The 18,630-nt window shown below is 44.3% G+C and overlaps 1 protein-coding gene and 1 pseudogene across 3 annotated transcripts; both read left to right on the forward strand.

Annotated features, from left to right (window-relative positions):
• Positions 1-39: 39 nt before the first annotated feature.
• TMEM230 (transmembrane protein 230) lies at positions 40-12,879 on the forward strand. Of its 3 annotated transcripts, none has more exons than XM_066387238.1 (4): positions 40-141; positions 3,210-3,327; positions 4,576-4,698; positions 11,562-12,879. In XM_066387238.1, exons 2-4 carry the CDS (start codon positions 3,232-3,234, stop codon positions 11,700-11,702), a joined length of 360 nt encoding a protein of 119 aa, XP_066243335.1. In that variant the 5' UTR covers positions 40-141; positions 3,210-3,231; the 3' UTR covers positions 11,703-12,879. The 3 variants fall into 3 exon arrangements, with proteins under 3 accessions (XP_066243335.1, XP_066243337.1, XP_066243336.1); XM_066387240.1 differs by lacking the exon at positions 11,562-12,879 and adding an exon at positions 7,399-7,513; XM_066387239.1 differs by lacking the exon at positions 40-141 and adding an exon at positions 166-246.
• Positions 9,016-10,437, forward strand: LOC136405659 (glucosamine-6-phosphate isomerase 1-like; annotated as a pseudogene).
• Positions 12,880-18,630: the final 5,751 nt, after the last annotated feature.

Here is an 18,630-nt window from a genome sequence, read left to right on the forward strand (position 1 = left end):
CTCCGCCTTCCGCGCGCCATTTCCGGCGCTGAGGTGTCTGGGGCGGGCGGGGCGGGTGGTAGTTAGGTGAGGCGTGTCATGAGCGTCTCTTTCCAACGGGGAGTGAGCTTCGGCGCGCGGGCTGCCGGGCACGGCGCTCCGGTAAGGGGGTTACACCGCGGGGCGGGGGCGGGTTCGGGGCGGAGGTCGCGCTCCCGGCCAGAGTCAAGCCCGAGTCCTCGGCGCGGCTGGCCTCGACGGAAACAGGTTTTGTTTGTTTTCGGTCTGAATTTGCGTCGGTTGTTATTTCTTCTGGCGGTCTGGGGAGGGGCGGAAAAGTAGTCTGTTCAAGCGCGCAGTGCCAGGCGCCGTGCTAAGTGATGCTGATGCTTTTGAAATTTTTGCAACATTCCAGTGCTGAGCGAACTTGGGTGTTGCGGTGGAGCTGGTTGGGGGGGGGGGGGGGGAGCTTTTTGTTTGGGAACTTTGAAAATATTAATTTCCGGATTTCTTTCCCCCTCTTTTAGAATTCTTTATTCGTTGCCACCAAAAGCCTTCCTCTCCCCTCCCTCAACGTCCTGCGCTTTTTTGTTTTGGTGCGAGTGTATGAATAGAGTGCATGAGTTTTTCTTGTAAAAGCTAATACAAATCAGAGGTGATTAAATGTCCTCATAAACCCCCCACATATAGCTAGTTTGGACTTTTAGTTTTATAGAATTAAATTTAGATTAGTCTGTAATTGGATTGCAACACTAAAAAACCTAGGATTTGACGTAGTTTAACCCTTTGTTATAAAAAGAATACAATAAGCCAAATGGAGTCATTTTTCCTAAGCCATAACAGCAGACCAAAATTTAATAACCAAACTGCAGTTTCAGTCTCCTCTTCCTGCCTATTTTGTACAACTCATCAGCATTGCCATACAGTTTCTAGGTGGGCTGCCGCCTGATTCATCAATCAGGTAATCAGGCCAATTAGGTCTTCAAATTTACCTGGTTGAATTTTGTGCTTTTAACACCTTTTAAGAAGGCATATAAATTAGCATACTCTTTTTTTCAGTATTTGATATCTGCACCAGTATTTTCTTACTAAAAACAGACATGGGCTTTCAGCACCAATTCTTTTATAATGCTGGTGATTTTAGGTTGAATGCAGGCCATTTAAAACAGCTAGCTCATTAATATCCCAGATTAAGTATATATAAAGCACCTGACACCTAACTAGCACTAGGTATTTTCTCTTGCAAAAAAAGTTTAGCCTTGGCTGGGTAGCTCAGTTGGTTAGAGCATCTGTCTGATAGACCAAGGTTGCTGGTTGCATCCCTGGCCAGGGCACATACAGGTATCAACCAATAAATGCATAAATAAGTGGAACAAATCTATGTCTCTTTCTGTTTCTCTCTCTCTTTTGTCTCTCTAAATATTTTTTAAAAAATTTAAAAAGACGTTCCACTTTTAGAAATCAAATAGTTTAAAGATCAAAAAAGATTTACCTCTGACCCTGGCTGGTTGGCTCAGTGGTAGAGTGTTGGCCAGGTGTGTAGATGTCCCAAGTTTGATTCCTGGTCAGGGCACCCAAGAGAAGCAAACATCTGCTTCTCCACTCCTCCCCCTCCCTTCTCCTTTCTCTTTCGCTCGCTCTCTCTCTCCCTCCCTTTCTCCCTCTCCCTCTCTCTCCCCTTCTCCCACATTCATGGCTCGATTGGTTTGAGTGAGTTGGCCTCCAACACTGAGGATGGCTCCGTGGCCTCTGCCTCAGTGGCCAAAAAAAATGGCTTTGTTGCTGAGCAGTGGAGCAGTGGCCCCAGATGGGCAGAGCATCACCCCCTACTGGGCTTGCTGGGTGAATCCCCGTCTGCCAATGCAGGTGTCTGTCTCTATGTCTCCCCTCCTTTCATTAAAATTAAAAAAAATTATTTCTTTTAGCCCTGGCTGGGTGGCTCAGTTGGTTAGAGCATGGTCCCAAAGCACAGGGGTTGCGAGTTCAATCCCCAGTCAGGGCACATACAGGAACAGATTAATGTCCCCGGCCCCATTCCTCTCGGTAAAATCAATGAGTAAAATTTTAGGCCCTGGCAGGTTGATTCACAGGATAGTGTGTCAGTCCGATGTGCAGACATCACTGGTCAGGGCACACATGAGAAACGACCATCTGCTTCTGTTTCCCTCTCTCTTCCCCTTCACTCTCTTCTCCTCTTGCAACCAGTGGTTTGAGTGTTGGTCCTCAGGATAGCTCAGTTGATTCAATCATGGGCCCAGACAAGGGTTGCCAAGTGGATCCTGGTGGGGGCACATGCAGGAGTCTGTCTCTCTCCCCTCCCCTCACTTATAAAGAAAAAAATAATTTTTAATTATATTCTTTTATTTATGTAGCAGTGGTTTTATGGAGGAAAAGTGCACAAATGTTTTTTTATTCAAATGTCTTTTTTTTAAATAAGAGTTTATTTGTGCCAAATCTGACTACATATGCTGCAAGCAAGATCTCAAATGCTTCTAAATGTCATTGTTTTTTAATCTTATTTACTATCTCTTCACAAGTGACAAAATAGTCATGATTTTTTTAATGTAGTTATAAAAGTCATCTGGAAAATGAAATCAATACTTCTCCTTGGGTGGGGACAGAGTAGCATGCAAATCAGAAGGCACTGGTACAATACTGATAGCCAGTAGCTTATCCAAATTAACAACAAGAAGCTTTACAAGAAGCATGAACGGATGGTCTCCATCGGGGGTAATAGGCAAAATGTTGATGTGAGTATATTCTATTTCCCACCCTTTCCTTCCTCCCTGGAAAGTAAGAGAATCACTTGAGCATATTCTCTTCTCTTTGCTGAAGCAGGGATAAGAGGCAAACAGTGCCATAGCAGAATGTTTGAGAATGTGGCTTTTGATGTCAGACTTGGATTTAAGTCAGTAGTCTTCCACCCTGTATAACTTTGGAAAAATTCAGGAAGTAGGGGAACATTGGTGGCGGGATAAACATGAGTTCTGGTACTTGGCCATCATTTTGACTCTCATTCTACCAGGACAAACTAGAGTGGATATATAATGAGAATATTTTCATTTTGTCAAAAGAAAATCAGGTTCTAAGAGCAGTGGAGCCTAAACTGCCAGTTGCACATACGTCATCACAACCCAGAACTTTAGTACACTGCGTCTGAGAAGCCTGAATTCGTTGACTGGAAAGCACCATTGTTGCTTGCAGACAATAAGAATTTTCTTTGTTTTCAGACTGTAGTTGTATCAGTGTGTTATGATGCCACCTCGTACCAACCTGGCTACTGGAATCCCCAGTAGTAAAGTGAAATACTCAAGGCTCTCCACAGATGATGGCTACATTGACCTTCAGGTAAGTGCAGAAGGATGCTGATGAGACTGGCTGGCTCCATTTCTGATGAGTTAGCAGGAAAACCTTCCAGGTGAGGTTTTTGCTAACTGTCCTTGGGGACTAGCGGGAGTAGCAAGAAGGAAACCCAGCTCCTTTTCAGCCATAGCCTGCGAAGTAGGGACCTTGGCGGAGCAGTTCCAAACCAATATTAATACTGTTCCTTTCTAACAATTTTTAGCCAAAGCCCCATAATTGCAAATGTATTTAATTTATCTGAAAAATAATCAGATTGAGTTTTTTAGGTAGATTGTTTTAAGGACGGTGTCATGGGTTTGTTTACATGTTAATCAAAGCCAGGTCATCTTTTAAGGGAGAAATTAACTGCTAAAGATTGTGGAAATCTTCCTTCTTTCCTGATGTCATGAGATCCAATTTATTAAAGGTATTCTTTATAGCAAACAATAAGTAAAACAGTATTTGTTAAGTTTGTATCCTACCCTGATCATTTTTCATAGAATACTTCATGGTGTAGCATCTCCTTTTGCCCATTTCTGCTTAGAGCAGAATATTTTAGGTGAGACCAGGGCCAAGGAGAAAGTAGCAGGAAGCCATCCTTTTAAATATAAACAAATCAATTATTCTCTGTCCTCTTTGACTCACACTTGAAAGAAAGGTTTGTTTTGTTTTGTTTTAAGTATACCTGGGAAGCTTCCAGCCAGTTAGGTCAGATACAACCATGAGCCAAACCTTAGAAAGTTTATTTCTGAATCTTAACCTTGAATTGAACTTGTTAATAAGGCAGATTACTTGCTCCCTGGGGCAGGCAACTAATGCTTTAGTAAAAGCTGTTTCTAAAACCTTGCCTGTATGCTGACTTGACTTGGAAAGCCAGAAATCACTTATTTTCTTTACTTCTTAACATGATGTGCACTCTGGAATCCCTGTACATTAGTACAGCTTCCCATGTGCCGGACCCTTAATAAATGTATGTCTAATCAATGAATGACCATAAAGTATCTTTTGTTTTTGTGAGAAAATAGCTTTTCATGGTCTGTGGAATGAGGCTGGAACGAGAACATTCTGCTGGGACTCCTTGGTAGAGCAATAAGTAGAACTTCGTCTTCTACTTCTTCCTTTCTGTTCTCTCCAGACTTATTTCAAGACACATTAAGCATCCAGATTGGTTCTTATTATCCTTCCTGCTTTAAAGTTTCTGAGCCCTGATGTTTTCATAATGCTCTCCCTTGACTTTTTTTGTTTCTCTTCCAGTTTAAGAAAAGTCCTCCCAAGATCCCATATAAGGCCATCGCGCTTGCTACAGTGCTGTTTCTGATTGGCGCCTTTCTCATTATCATAGGCTCCCTCCTGCTGGCGGGCTACATCAGCAAAGGGGTAAGCTGAAGGGCTGTGGGAATGTGCCATGCGGGTCTTTAAAATGTGAACCAGGGCTCTATTGTATGGGGAGGGGGGGCTCTATTGTTTTATGTTTGTATCTAGTACAGCCGATTCCAGCAGGGAGAAAAAAGGATTTTGGAGGGGTTTTTTTTGTTTGTTTTTTAAGATTTTGTTTTCTGGTAACGAGACCGTGTTTCCTCCTTTGAGCAACAACAAACTTCTCCCACAGTTCTTCTGAGGTGGGTGGTGGCAGGTCGGCAAATTTTCCCTCTGAGATGTGGGCACTTTCCCCACTTTCATAGTTTGGGACAGCAAAGCCAAGTCTGGCATCAAGGACTCTTGAGTGATAAAGGCTGTCACGGGTAGAATGCCGTTATTGTGGCTTTGTAGTGCTACAGACACCCTGGTCTGCCTGGGGAGAAGCAGTGAGGCTTGTGCAAGTCTGGGGCCACTGACCGAGCCAGGACGTTTGGCTCCTGAATCAGAGCTTCTTTTCTGGCATTTGGTTGCAGTTCCTGCTGAGTCCAGTGTGATACTTTAGAAACCTGAAGTAGTGTTTGGTGGTTCTTGGGCTGTATACAGGCACTGAAACTCACGTCTAAGTTGTTCTGACGTAGTATGGACCGTAATTCATGTTTGTTCATCAGCACTTGCCAGGCGAAGGGCTGCTGGTCATAACCGCTCTGCAGAGGGAACTCAGCCAAGAATGAAACTGAGCATTAGCATTGCACTTGGCAATAGTAGCACTGGCACAAAAATGGCTCTGTATGGATTTTAACAATTATGTCTAATTTGCCTTAGGCTCTTAGCTATTTAAAACTCTTACGTGGTCACCACCAGCCACTTACTTGGTGTGTGGTCTAGTTTGGACACCTAACTCAGGACTGTGCCTTCATTTCACTGTCACTGCAACATGCAGTATCAGTCCCAGGAGTAAGCTGCCTACTAATGATATTGTAACAATTGAAAGTGGACATGAGACCCACATAAAACAAGTACTGTTTTACCTTGTGTGGTTTATAAAGACTACTTTTAAAATAAAGATAAAGATGTTAATGAAGAAAATCACTAATAGGTTTTGTTTTGTTTGTGGTTTGGGTTTTTTTTTACTTTTTTATTACAGATATTTCAAACAGAACAGAAGTGCAAATAGATGTAGTAATATAATGAACCCACATATATCTACCACCCAGCATCAAGTTATGAGCATTTTGTTTTATCTATCCCCCCAATTATTTTTCCTGTGTATTAAAGCAGGTACCAGATTTATACTTTGCTGGTAAATTCTTTTTAAATTTTTTTAGATTTTATTTATTGATTTTTAGAGGAGAGAGAGAATGAGGAAGAAGCAAGAAGCATCAACTCGTAGTAGTTGCTTCCTGTATGTGCCTTGACCAGGCAAGCCCAGGTTTCAAACCAGCGACCTCAGCGTTCCAGGTAGACACTTTATCCGCTGCGCCACCACAGGTCAGGTGGTAAATTTTTAAGTGTACATCTTCAGTATACATCTCTTAACAGTTTTTACTTAAATCTAGGGATGCTGTCTTATTATCATTTGCCTTGTTCTTTTCCTCATTTCTTATAGACTGTTAGATTTAGGGACTTGTTTAGATCTGGATTTAGTTTAGTTTTAGAAAGAATTTTCATAAGAGGTGCTGTATTAGCACATTGACTCTCAAACGTCAATGTCAACCAGAATTACCTTGCCAACTTGTTTGTTCACACACAGATTCCTTGCTCCCATGCCGAGATTCCAATTCCTAGGTCCAGAGTAGGGCACTAAAACTGGCATTTCCAACAAGTTCCTGGGAAATGCTGGTGGTCCAAAGACCACATTTTCAGAACATTGCTATAGTATTACATTAGGAGGCATATAATGATTGTTCTAATTTTCAGTTGATATTAAGATTGATTCTTGGATTCAAGTGTCTTCAATCTAATTTTTTTATTATAAATTTCCCCATCATCCTTTGCACTTATGAGTCCAGTTTTATCATTTTCTGCATTTATCAGCTGAAAGTTTTCCTATAAAGAACTTTCTTAAATGTGCTATTTGGTTACCCTCAAATACAATTATATAGTCAAAGTAGGAAAAATGTTTGATTATTTTTCTGTATTAACTTTCATAAAAATACAACTAGCATTCTCAAGAAATAACCAAAGAATTATTAGTATCATTATAAACTCATTATTTTTTGAAACTTTTGCTTCAATTAATTGCAGTCTATAGGTATTCTTTTAATTTTTATTTATTTATTTTTTACAGAGACAAAGAGTGAGTCAGAGAGAGGGATGGACAGGGACAGACAGATAGGAATGGAGAGAGATGAGAAGCATCAATCATTAGTTTTTCATTGCGCATTGCAGCACCTTAGTTGTTCATTGATTGCTTTCTCATATGTGCCTTGACCGCGGGCCTTCAGCAGACCGAGTGACCCCTTGCTGGAGCCAGCAACCTTGGGTTCAAGCTGTTGGGCTTTTCCTCAAACCAGATGAGCCCGCACTCAAGCTGGCGACCTCGGGGTCTCGAACCCGGGTCCTCTGCATCCCAGTCCGACGCTCTATCCACTGCGCCACTGCCTGGTCAGGCTATAGGTATTCTTTTAACATAAAAATTGTCCCAAATTTGGTCAGATCTTCACTCAGTTCACTCCTGTGTGTTTTATTTTATTTTAATATTTATTTTATTGATTTTAGAAGGAGGGAGAGAAAGAAATATCATTCTGTTCCTGTATGTGCCCTGACCCGGGATTGAACCGGCAACCTCTGCATTTTGGGATGATGCTCTAACCAACCGAACTATCTGGCCAGGGCACTTATATGTCTTTTAAACCTGACTCAGGGATCCTTAGATAGCCCTTCTTTTTTTTTTTTTTTTTTTTTTATAGAGGCAGAGAGTCAGAAAGAGGGACGAGGGACAGATAGGGACAGACAGGCAGGAACGGAGAGAGATGAGAAGAATCAATCATCAGTTTTTCGTTGCGACACCTTAGTTGTTCATTGATTGCTTTCTCATATGTGCCTTGACCATGGGCCTTCAGCAGACCCAGTAACCCCTTGCTCAAGCCAGCGACCTTGGGTCCAAGCTGGTGAGCTTTGCTCAAACCAGATGAGCCTGCACGCGACCTCGGGGTCTCGAACCTGGGTCCTCTGCGTCTCAGTCCGACGCTCTATCCACTGTGCCACCACCCGGTCAGGCCTTTGATAGCATTATTGTTTTCTGGTGCAGCAAGTTACACATTTTTATGCCCCCTAACTTTGTAAACAGCCATATCACTAAGGAGCCCTGATTTAGAGATTACAAATTGAACATTAATGATGCTCATTTGCTATTGGTTTTCTCTTTGTTTCTAGGCTTTTTTAGTGACAGAATCTGTTAAGGGAAAAAATATATAGATATATAGAAATAAAGATTTTTTAATGCAAATTTAAGATCAGAGTTTGAACTTAATTTCTTTTATATCTGTGTCTATCCTAGTGATATTTGTATAATTACTTTCCTTATTCTGTATTTATATATATATATATATATATATATATAAAATAGCTTTGAAATATCAGTTATGGTATTAATGCTATATATAAATACATAGGAAGGCTGAATGCATTGTAAGTTTTCTTTGCAATTCTTTGATCCTTAGGATAGATCTCATTAGGCATGTGTAGTCAAAATCCTGCAAAAGATAAAAGGAGGAAGAAAATAGAAAATGTAAAATAGGATAACAGAAATAGCACCAAATGTGAGAGAGTTATAGACTTTATTCTTTTTGATTTTCAAGTAGTTTATTTTTGGCCTAAGGGAGCTTCTTCAAGTTCTCTCCCCTTAGGTTTAAGTTCATGATTATTGGGTCGTTGTGTGCCAGCTAAACCGATTTAATTTTCACTATAACCATATGAGATAAATACTGTTTTATATAGCTTTTTGTGAATGAACCAGCCAAAATTACATTGTTTAGATAACTCATCAGTATACATTGTATAAATGGCCCTTAAAAAGGAGATTTATAGATTGAGTTTAAATCTATGGATGAGGAAATCTTAAGCTTAAAACAGTACAAAACATTACAAAAGAAAAGGAGGGTAAGTTTAACTATAAAATATTTAAAACCATGGAAAAAACCAAGATGGACAAAGCAAATGGGTAAAGGTGAATCCATTCAGCACATTTGTTGAGCTTCTGCTCTGTGTTGGGCACAGCTGGAGATACAGAGAGGAACAAAGTCCTCGTCCTCATGGAATCCCCCCAAAAGTTGTAGCCCTGCTGATAAAGGGGCTAAGCACCATTCCTCCCTCTTTGACCTGTGAGTCCTGCTCATGGGAATATACACTAAGATAATCTGGGAGGCCAGAAAAACACTGAAGGTTAGTGTGGTGTTCTGCACAATCACAAAAGTGAGTCTGGGTGTGTGTGCAGGGGCTAAGTAAAATTGTGGTACATCCGTTACAGTGTAGTGCTATGCACCATTAATTGACATATTACATTTTATTAGTTTTGACCTGGCACCACGTGACTCTGTGCCATGTGACCCACGCCACTGCTGCAGCCACCACAGGAGGTGTCTGTGACAAAGCTCATCATCCTGAGCCACTCTCAGGCCAGTGAGTGGGCCAACAAATACATCAGGAACTGCATCATCCAGTGTAATCCAAGACCTGACAAGTACTTCACCCTGGGGCTCCCCACTGGGAACGCCCCAGTTGGCTGCTACAAGAAGCGAATTGATTTATAAGAATGGAGACTTGCCTGACCAATGGTGATGCAGTGGATGGAGCATTGATCTGGGACGCTGGGGTCCACGTTCAAAACCCTGAGGTCGCCGGCTTGAGCGTGAGATCCTCGATCTGAGCCCAAGGTCACTGGCTTGAGCCCCCCCAGTCAAAGCACATGAGAAGCAGTCAGTGAACAACTAAAGTAATACAGATACAAGTTGATGCTTCTCATCTCTCTCCCTGTCTTGTCTGTCTCTCTCTGTCTCACTCACTAAAAAAAGAATGCAGACCCGTCCTTCAAATATGTGAAGACCTTCAACATAGAAGAATATGTGGGTCTTCCTCAAGACTACCCAGAGTTATCATTCCGTTATGTGGAACAACTTCAAGCACACTGACACCTACCTAGAAAACCCGCACATTCTGGGTGGAATGCAGCTGATCTGCGGGCTGAGTGTGACACCTTTGAAAAGAAGATCGAGGCTGCAGGTGGGATCGAGCAGCGGCCCCAACACATTCCCTTTAATGAGCCAGGCTCCAGTCTGGTGCCTAGAACTTGAAGACGCTGGACATGGACACCATCCAGGCCAGTGCTAGGTTCTTCGATGCAGATCTCAGCAAGGCATGGACACTGTCATGGATGCTAGAGGGACAATGATCCTCATCACAGGTGCTCACAGAGCGTTCTGTACAAAGCCATCAAGGATAGAGGGAACCAAATGTGGACCGTGTTTTGTCTGCCTTCCATCAGCATCCACGCACCATGTTCACTTAAGAATCACTGTTCTAGCCTGACCAGGCAGTGGCGCAGTGGCTAGAGTATAGGACTGGAATGCAGAGGACCTGGGTTCAAGACCCCGAGGTCGCCAGCTTGAGTGCGGGCTCATCTGATTTGAGGAAAAGCCCACCAGCTTGAACCCAAGGTCGCTGGCTCCAGCAAAGGGTTACTTGGTCTGCTGAAGGCCCGCGGTCAAGGCACATATGAGAAAGCAATCAATGAACTAAGGTGTCGCAACGAAAAACTAATGACTGATGCTTCTTATCTCTCTCCAGTCCTGTCTTTCTGTCCCTATCTATCCCTCTCTCTGACTCACTCTCTGTCTCTGTAAAAAATAAATAAATAAAAATTAAAAAAAAAAAAAAAGAATCACTGTTCTAGATTAAGGAACAAACTCTTAATATCTAAAATCGGCATAAGTGCCTGTGGTGGTACAGTCGATAAAGCATCAGCCTGGAACGCTGAGGTTGCCAGTTCAAAACCCTGGGCTTGTCCAGTCAAGACACATGCAAGGAGCTACAAGGAGTTGATGCTTCCCACTCCCCCCCCCCACATCTATCTCTCTCTCTCTCTCTCTCCCCCCCCTCTGTCAAATCAATAAATCTTTAAAACTATGTATATAAAGTGAACATAAGGAAGCAGTCTTTTGGTCAGTGCCATGGGAAGAACACCCTCTCCCATCTTAATTTCTCCATTGATAAGAGGGGGAGGTGGGGGAGAAGGGAGAGAGAGAGAAGCATCAACTCGTTCCACTTAGTTGTTCCATTTAATTGTGCACTCATTGGTTGCTTCTCATATGTGCCCTCACCAGGTCAGGGTCCAAACCCATGACCTTGGTGTACTTGGACAATGTTCTATCCACTGAGCTACCTGGTCAGGGCCTCTGCCCCATTCTTTGCTCAGGTTTTTTTTTTCCCTCTCAGTTAGCCTTTCCATGAACTCTTGAGGTCTCTTTAGGGGAGCATTGGGGGCGGGGGCTAAAGAGAAGGCTTTGCTGATAGTCGGAGCCTCAAACGGCCCAGCAATGTCAAACCCCTCTCCCTCCCGGACCCTCCAGCATCAGGAGGAAGGTGGAAACCCTTTTCCCACCAGAGTACTGTGTTTTTGTTCAAGGGTCTCACTGTGGCTCCTGCCTTTTACATACTCATTCATAAATAGAAGGTTCATTAGGTCAACAGACACTGGCACGATTTCAATGAGCTATTGTACAATTGGTAATCAAGAGAAAAAGATATAAATCTTTGCCCTAGGGAGTGTTCTACCCAAAGAAAATGCTCTTAAAAGTGTAATATACTGATCTACGGCTTGGACCCATGTGTTTAAAATTTATAACTTGCGTGGTACTAATGCACTTGCCTCCTTCTGCCACCAGGGAGCAGACCGGGCCGTTCCCGTCCTGATCATTGGCATTTTGGTGTTCCTGCCAGGATTTTACCACCTGCGCATCGCCTATTATGCATCCAAAGGCTATCGTGGTTACTCCTACGATGACATTCCAGACTTTGACGACTAGCACCCGCCTCAGCCCTGAGGAGCCGTCAGATGGGACTGAGCTTTAAGATAATGAGCAGAAACTGTGGCTAAGGGCTAAGGAATTCTGCAGTTTGCAGATATTTAACAAAACAATGGGAGGGGGGCTTTATGGGTCCATCCTAAAGATGTTAACTGAGCTTACAATTAGCTTATGAGGGCATGCTCCATTTTTCATCTCCTGGTCCTGACAAAAAGCTGACAAGTTTTCCCACATGAACCTGTATCATGGAAGAATCGCATTGTTTATTGGAAAAAGCGGGAGATTATTCTGTAGTGGAAAATGTACAACCACTACCCTCTTCAGAGTTGAGCATAAAAGGGGAGGTTATTCTGTAGTGGAAAATGTACAACCACTACCCTTTTTAGAGTTGAGCATGTCTTTTAAATAGTCTATTGTCAGTTTGTTCTTGTAAATGGAAGACTGCAGTATGTCAAATTTCCTAGTAATAAATTACTAAGTAATTTATTTTGAAAAATTTAATTATTTTATCTCCTGTGCTCTAACTTCATGTTCTAATGGAAGAGCTTGGCAAAGTCAGTAATTTTTTTTTCATTGATTTGAGAGAGAAGAAAAGGGGAGAAAGAGAAAAGTATCAACTCACTGTTCCACCTTATTATTCCATTTAGTTGTGCACTTATTGGTTGCTTCTTGTATGTGCCCTAACCAGGATTGAACCAGTGACCTCGGCACACCAGGAGGATGCTTTATCCACTGACCCATCCACCCAGGGCCAAATCTGTAATATTTTTTACTTGATTTCTTATTAAGAGCAATCAGGAATTTTAAACCTTAGAGCAAGTTTTCAAAATGTAAACACTCTCTGTTCATCACTCCTTGGCCAGCTCGGACCTGGTTCACCAATAGGTTGGGCACCATATAATTTGGGTAATTCTATTCTTTATAGAATAAGACATTCTATATATCATGGCTTTAAGGGCTGGATACTTGGCTATTTTATAAGGAAAAATGTAGATGGTTGTTGCTTAGAGTTTATAACCCCATTGTTAGCACACTATATTATGATGTCATTCTGCCGATGATCACACGATTCGACCTGTGTCTCTAGGAGACTAGATTGCCTTAGCTTGATTCTGTTTCCTAGCTTGCGAAACGTGACTTATGTTCAAAATAAATTAAAATGTCAAAATCAAAATCCTACACTTGAATGAGTTAACTTGAAACACATTTCAGAGAACATTTTAATGATTATGTGATATCTTAGGTTCCCAATACCCAGGACTGCTTTCATTTTTCAGTCATTCTTTTACTCAGGTTGTGGATTGGGCAGCCAGAAGCCTGGAAGTGCTGTGAGCTGGGATTTGAAGGGCTGTGGGCAGAGCAGGTTTACTGGGGAGGATGAGTTCAGCTTTGGACTTGTTAAGCTGTAGATGTCTGCTTGACATCCACGTGGAGCTATTGACTAGGCAATTGCAATGCACAGGTTTGGAGTTCAGAAGGGAGTCTTGGCTGCAGGTAGAAATTTGGAAGCCAGTGTTGGGACAATATGGAAGAACCCTGTGGCTGGATGAGATCACCCACAGAGTGAGTGCAGGGAAGAAAAAACACTAGGACTCAGGAAATGAGGGACAAAGGGTACCTGAAGCCTGTCAGGTTAGGTACATCTGTTAATGGGAAGGTAGGCTGGGGAGTCCAGTAGTCTAATTAAAGTTCTTGGGCCTTGTCAGTGAAGATGTAAGGAAATATAACGCTTTATCCCGGGCAGTGTTTGTAAAGCAACTCAGACCGGAAAGTTTTGGCCAAACCACATTACATGGTCCTTTTTAAAAGGGTAATGATGGTACTGGTTAGGGCTGGGGGGATGAAACTAAGGGTATAAACTGAAAATAAGCATTTGGTTGGGGTAAATATTTGCTCCCCCAGTCCATTCCCCAACGTCTAATTAAGTTTCTTGTATACATCTCAACCCTTCCAGAAATGTTCTCTGTGTGTGTCCTTTAAAAAAACAAAACAAAAAAACTTGGTCTTTCATTGTATAGTTTTATAATTTCTTTTTTTCTACTTACTCTGTTTTATGTATCTTTCCATATCCACAGAGAGGTCAACCACATTTTTTAAAATGTAAATTATAAGTATAGCTTTTCATGCTGTGCATATAGTCATAAGGTCCTAAGATCAAACACCATAAAGTCAGATTTCTGGAATAGGAATTCCCTCATGGATGTCCCCTGAGGAATGACTTGCTGTCCTATTTGAACATTCAGTCTCATAATTTTATTCCATTTGGGGTTGTTACAGGAATATTGTTTATTAAGCCAAAACTAGACCGCTGTAACTGCGTTGACAGCAGTTGCATGTTACAGAAAACATCCAGGCCTCCATAATAATAATGACTGTTTCCTGAACCCTTTGGCTGATGTGCCAGGCACTTTTATTATGTATTCTATTTCATTTTGGTCCTGGGGAAAACCCTGAATTGGGTAAAATTCCTGCATAATAGATTGGCTATTTGCAACTCAAATTTAGGAAAAACCTGTATTTACTCTTTTTTTTTTTTTTTTTTTTTAACAGAAAGTGAGTCAGAGAGAGGGATAGACAGGGACAGACAGACAGGAACGGAGAGAGGTGAGAAGCATCAGTCACTAGTTTTTCATTGCGCGTTGCAACATCTTAGTTGTTCATTGATTGCTTTCTCATACGTGCCTTGACTGCGGGCCTTCAGCAGACTGAGTAACCCCAGCGACCTTGGGTTCAAGCTGGTGGGCTTTTTTGCTCAAACCAGATGAGCCTGCACTCAAGCTGGCGACCTCGGGGTCTCGAACCTGGGTCCTCTGCATCCCAGTCCGACGCTCTATCCACTACACCACCTGGTCAGGCACCTGTATTTACTCTCAATGGAGACATATAAAAGCCAAGTGCCTTTAGGGGATAGAGAAGGAAAGAAGCGGGAGGAGTGTATGGACTGTAGTAGTAGGGATGAACTTCAATTGCCAAATGTTTATTTTACCTAAAAGTGACTTTGTTCCCCCACCCCCAACTCTTTGTTCCTGGCCTTGATAGTGTTGGCCACACCATGTGCCCTACCCTTATAAGGGTTTCTTTTTTTTTTTTTTTTTTTTTTAAAATTTTTATTTATTTATTTATTTTTACAGAGGCAGAGATAGACAGAGACAGACAGACAGGAATGGAGAGAGATGAGAAGCATCAATCATTAGTTTTTCGCTGCGACTTCTTAGTTGTTCATTGACTGCCCTCCCATATGTGCCCTGACCACGGGCCTTCAGCAGACTGAGTAACCCCTTGCTGGAGCCAGCGACCTTGGGTCCAAGCTGGTGAGCTTTGCTCAAACCAGATGAGCCCGTGCTCAAACTGGCGACCTCAGGGTCTCGAACCTGGGTCCTTCCGCATCCCAGTCCGATGCTCTATCCACTGCGCCACCACCTGGTCAGGCATAAGGGTTTCTTATTTGCAACAACTATTACGCCCTCAAATCTAAAAGTCCTCCAGGGTTGTGTTAGCTGTTTTGCATATGATGGGAATTCCAGACCCACTGCGCCTGGTTGAGCTCAATGTGCCGGAGGCGTGTTGACTGCTTCCTTTCTTCCTGGGATTGTCAGGTGCTGAAGGTACAGCAGGATAAGATAGGGTTTGGTTAGTGATGAGCAGAGTTTGCAGACTTGTGGCCACAGATGTTGGCTTGCATTTTGTTTTTAAAAATGGAAAGGTTCACATGATCTTGATCTTTGGCTCTTCTTTATTCCTGAGAGGCTATACAACCATCTGGAGCGAGGTAGAAAAGCAGCTGTAGCTGAGCGGAATTCTCCAGTTTCTGCAGTTCCCACCGCTGCTTAGTTACATTTATTCCCATCTGCTCGTTTTCTTCATGTAGAGCAAAAAGTGTCTGAGGGGCCCACAAAGTCGAGCACAGTGCTTGCGGTCACTTAGGGTCAGTGAGCGAAGAACCAAAGCCAAGAGCGCGTTTCCTTCGGGGTCTGGACAGGTGGGCTGCTGCCGTTTGATTCAGACTCTCCTCTGTGACCCTCCCTCACCTGCCTGGCAGGCCAGCTGCTCTTTAGAGTTGGTGCTACCCAGTGAGTCAAGTCCGGTGATCCCAGCTCACAACCACCTGCGAGTCCCCTCTTCTGAGGTCGTGGAATATCCCTGTTAGCTCACCCAGAAGAACCTCCTGCTACTGGTGCGAGGGAAGCTGGTGGAGGGAAAATTGTAGCCTTGACTTCCCACTGACATTCCAAGGGTCATAAACCAAATCAGGCTACCTTAGTCACCGTGCCCTGTCATCTAAATTCCGGTGCAGAGGTTTCTCTCTAGAATCAGCCCCACAGACTCGGCCTCACAGCTCTGTAGTTCAGTCATGGTTCAGTGCCAGGGTGGGAAGGGACAGGCTACTTTTTATTAGCTACAGGATATTGGGCAGATTACCTCTGGAGCCTCAGTTTCCTTATAAACCGGTTCCTACCTCATAGGCTCATTGTGAGGGTTACGTAAGACAATGTGGGAGGGTGCTTCATGCAGAGCTGGGCACGTGGTAAGCACCCAGTGAATGGACGCTTCTCTTTGAGGAGGTGACGGTCACACTCTGGCTTCAAGGAGTAGTGGCTGGGGTGGAGCTGAGGAGGAAGGAGAGCTCATCAGTTGACCCCAAGGCCATCCTGAGGAACGTGCTTCTCCATGGTGAAAGGACCCCGGAGCTAGGGGCCCGAGCCAGCGTGGCCGTCACCCCGGAGCTAGGGGCCCGAGCCAGCATGGTCGTCAGCCGCAGCCAAGGCAGGGCTCCCTTCCTTGACAGAGATATCCACAGGAAGGGTGAGGTCTCCAGCCCCTGGTCCTTCTCCAGTCTTCTGGAAGTAGGGGGGACTGGGAGGACAAAGGCACCCCATTGTAGCCAGCACGTGGGCCAGAGGCCCCTGCCCTGGGGGCCCTGCAGGGAAGGCCATGAAGACTAGTGAAGCAGCAGGCGCCATCAGAGCCACTCTCCCTGCACCTTGTTCTTCCCTCCCCGCTCTCCCTGTGGGTCCCATTTTTACCTCTTTCTGCGCTTCCTCTCCTCAGTGTCGCCCCTCTGCTTTTCAAAATGCAGTCTCTGGACCAGCAGCATCAACACCACCTGGGAGCAGAATCTTGGGCCAGCCCTAGCCCTGCTAAATCAGAACCCGCATTTGGACATGACCCCCAGGGGTCCATTGCGTGTCACTGTCTGAGAAGCACTGGTCTGGGGTACCCCTACCTCCTGGTCCATTTCCTCACTTTGAGACTGGACCTCCTGGCAGCGCCAGTGGCTGGAAGGTAGCTCTTCCACCTACCATTATTCTCTAGAGTCTAGACAAAACAGTAACTCCCAGACTCTTAAGGACATCTCACAGAAATGGCATGGAAAAACGCAAGGGGCTTTGTGAAGATCTTATTTGTGAGCAGTGAGAAAACACGTCCCACAGGTGAGGAAGGCCCGTGGCAGGACTGGAAGCACACTTGGTGCTCAGAAGGCCAGGGGAAGGGAACAGTGTGTCATTTATGATCCAGGGAAAGGCAGGCTATCTTTTCTCTTGGTTTCTGTGAGAAGCAGGCCTGCTAGCTCAGGAGTTTAGCCTGAACATCGAAGGTGCTGGCTTCCCATCCCGTCTCTGACTCTCGGATGCCTCCCATCGTTCATTCCTCTCCCTAATCTGAGAAGAGCCAACTAGAAAGTGCTTCAGTCTGAAGGATCAAGTTTCTTGACCAAGATGCTAATCCTTAAAGAGGGTTTTCTTTTTCTTTTTTTCTTTTTTTTTTTTTTTTTTGTATTTTTCTGAAACTGGAAACGGGGAGGCAGTCAGACACTCCCGCATGCGCCCGACTGGGATCCACCCAGCACGCCCACCAGGGGGCGATGCTCCGCCCATCTGGGGCGCTGCTCTGTTGCAACCAGAGCCATTCTAGCACCTGAGGCAGAGGCCACAGAGCCATCCTCAGCTCCCGGGCCATCTTTGCTCCAATGGAGCCTTGGCTGAGGGAGGGGAAGAGAGAGACAGAGGAAGGAGAGGGGGAGGGGTGGAGAAGCAGATGGGTGTTTCTCCTGTGTGCCCTGGCCAGGAATCAAACCCAGGACTTCCACACGCCAGGCCAATGCTCTACCACTGAGCCAACCGGCCAGGGCCTAAAGAGGGTTTTCTATAGGATTAATATCTGCAGAGTTGGCTCTGAGACAACCGTCCACATGGCCAATATCCCCCTGCAACTGAACAGATGGAAGCAGCAGAAGCACCAGCACAGGAGAGGGCGTGGCCTGGCTGAGTTGAGATGGGCGTGGCCTGGCTGAGTTGAGATGGGTGTGGCCTGGCTGAGTTGGGAAAATGACTCCCACCAGGCAAGAGGATTGGCCATGACGAGCTGGGGTAAGTGGTGGGGGACCTCAAGAGTTCAAATTTTAGCTTCAGTAACAGCGGCTTTAATTATAATATAATCAGTAGGTTTAACTATAAAAGCATAGTTTCAGGAACTGCGATACTTAAAGAGATCCGCAAGCAATCTACCCTTGAACCCCAGGGAACTGAAAGTAATCCACTTTTGTTCCTCAGGAGATCTGCCAGCAAAGCCTTTGTGCTCCGAGGACAAGGACAGAATGCCCACCGTCTCTGAGCCAATTACCTTTGACTATGATCTGATTAACCCTCCCTTAAAATTCCAAAACCCTTGCCTGACCAGGTGGTGGCGCAGTGGATAGAGCATCGGACTGGGATGCGGAAGGACCCAGGTTCGAGACCCCGAGGTCGCCGGCTTGAGCGCGGGCTCATCTGGCTTGAGCAAAAAACTCACTAGCTTGGACCCAAGGTTGCTGGCTCCAGCAAGGGGTTACTCGGTCTGCTGAAGGCCCGCAGTCAAGGCACATATGAGAGAGCAATCAATGAACAACTAAGAAGTCACAACGCGCAATGAAAAACTAATGATTGATGCT

Source organism: Saccopteryx leptura, chromosome 5 (assembly GCF_036850995.1).
Source record: "Saccopteryx leptura isolate mSacLep1 chromosome 5, mSacLep1_pri_phased_curated, whole genome shotgun sequence".
Classification (NCBI taxonomy): Eukaryota; Metazoa; Chordata; class Mammalia; order Chiroptera; family Emballonuridae; genus Saccopteryx; species Saccopteryx leptura.

Bases quoted from the DNA above. Each gene is read 5' to 3' on its own strand.
- TMEM230 (XM_066387238.1), top strand. From the start codon at position 3,232: ATGATGCCACCTCGTACCAACCTGGCTACTGGAATCCCCAGTAGTAAA. The intron at 3,328-4,575 runs GTAAGTGCAGAA...TTTCTCTTCCAG, and splicing joins ATGGCTACATTGACCTTCAG to TTTAAGAAAAGTCCTCCCAA. The intron at 4,699-11,561 runs GTAAGCTGAAGG...TTCTGCCACCAG, and splicing joins CGGGCTACATCAGCAAAGGG to GGAGCAGACCGGGCCGTTCC.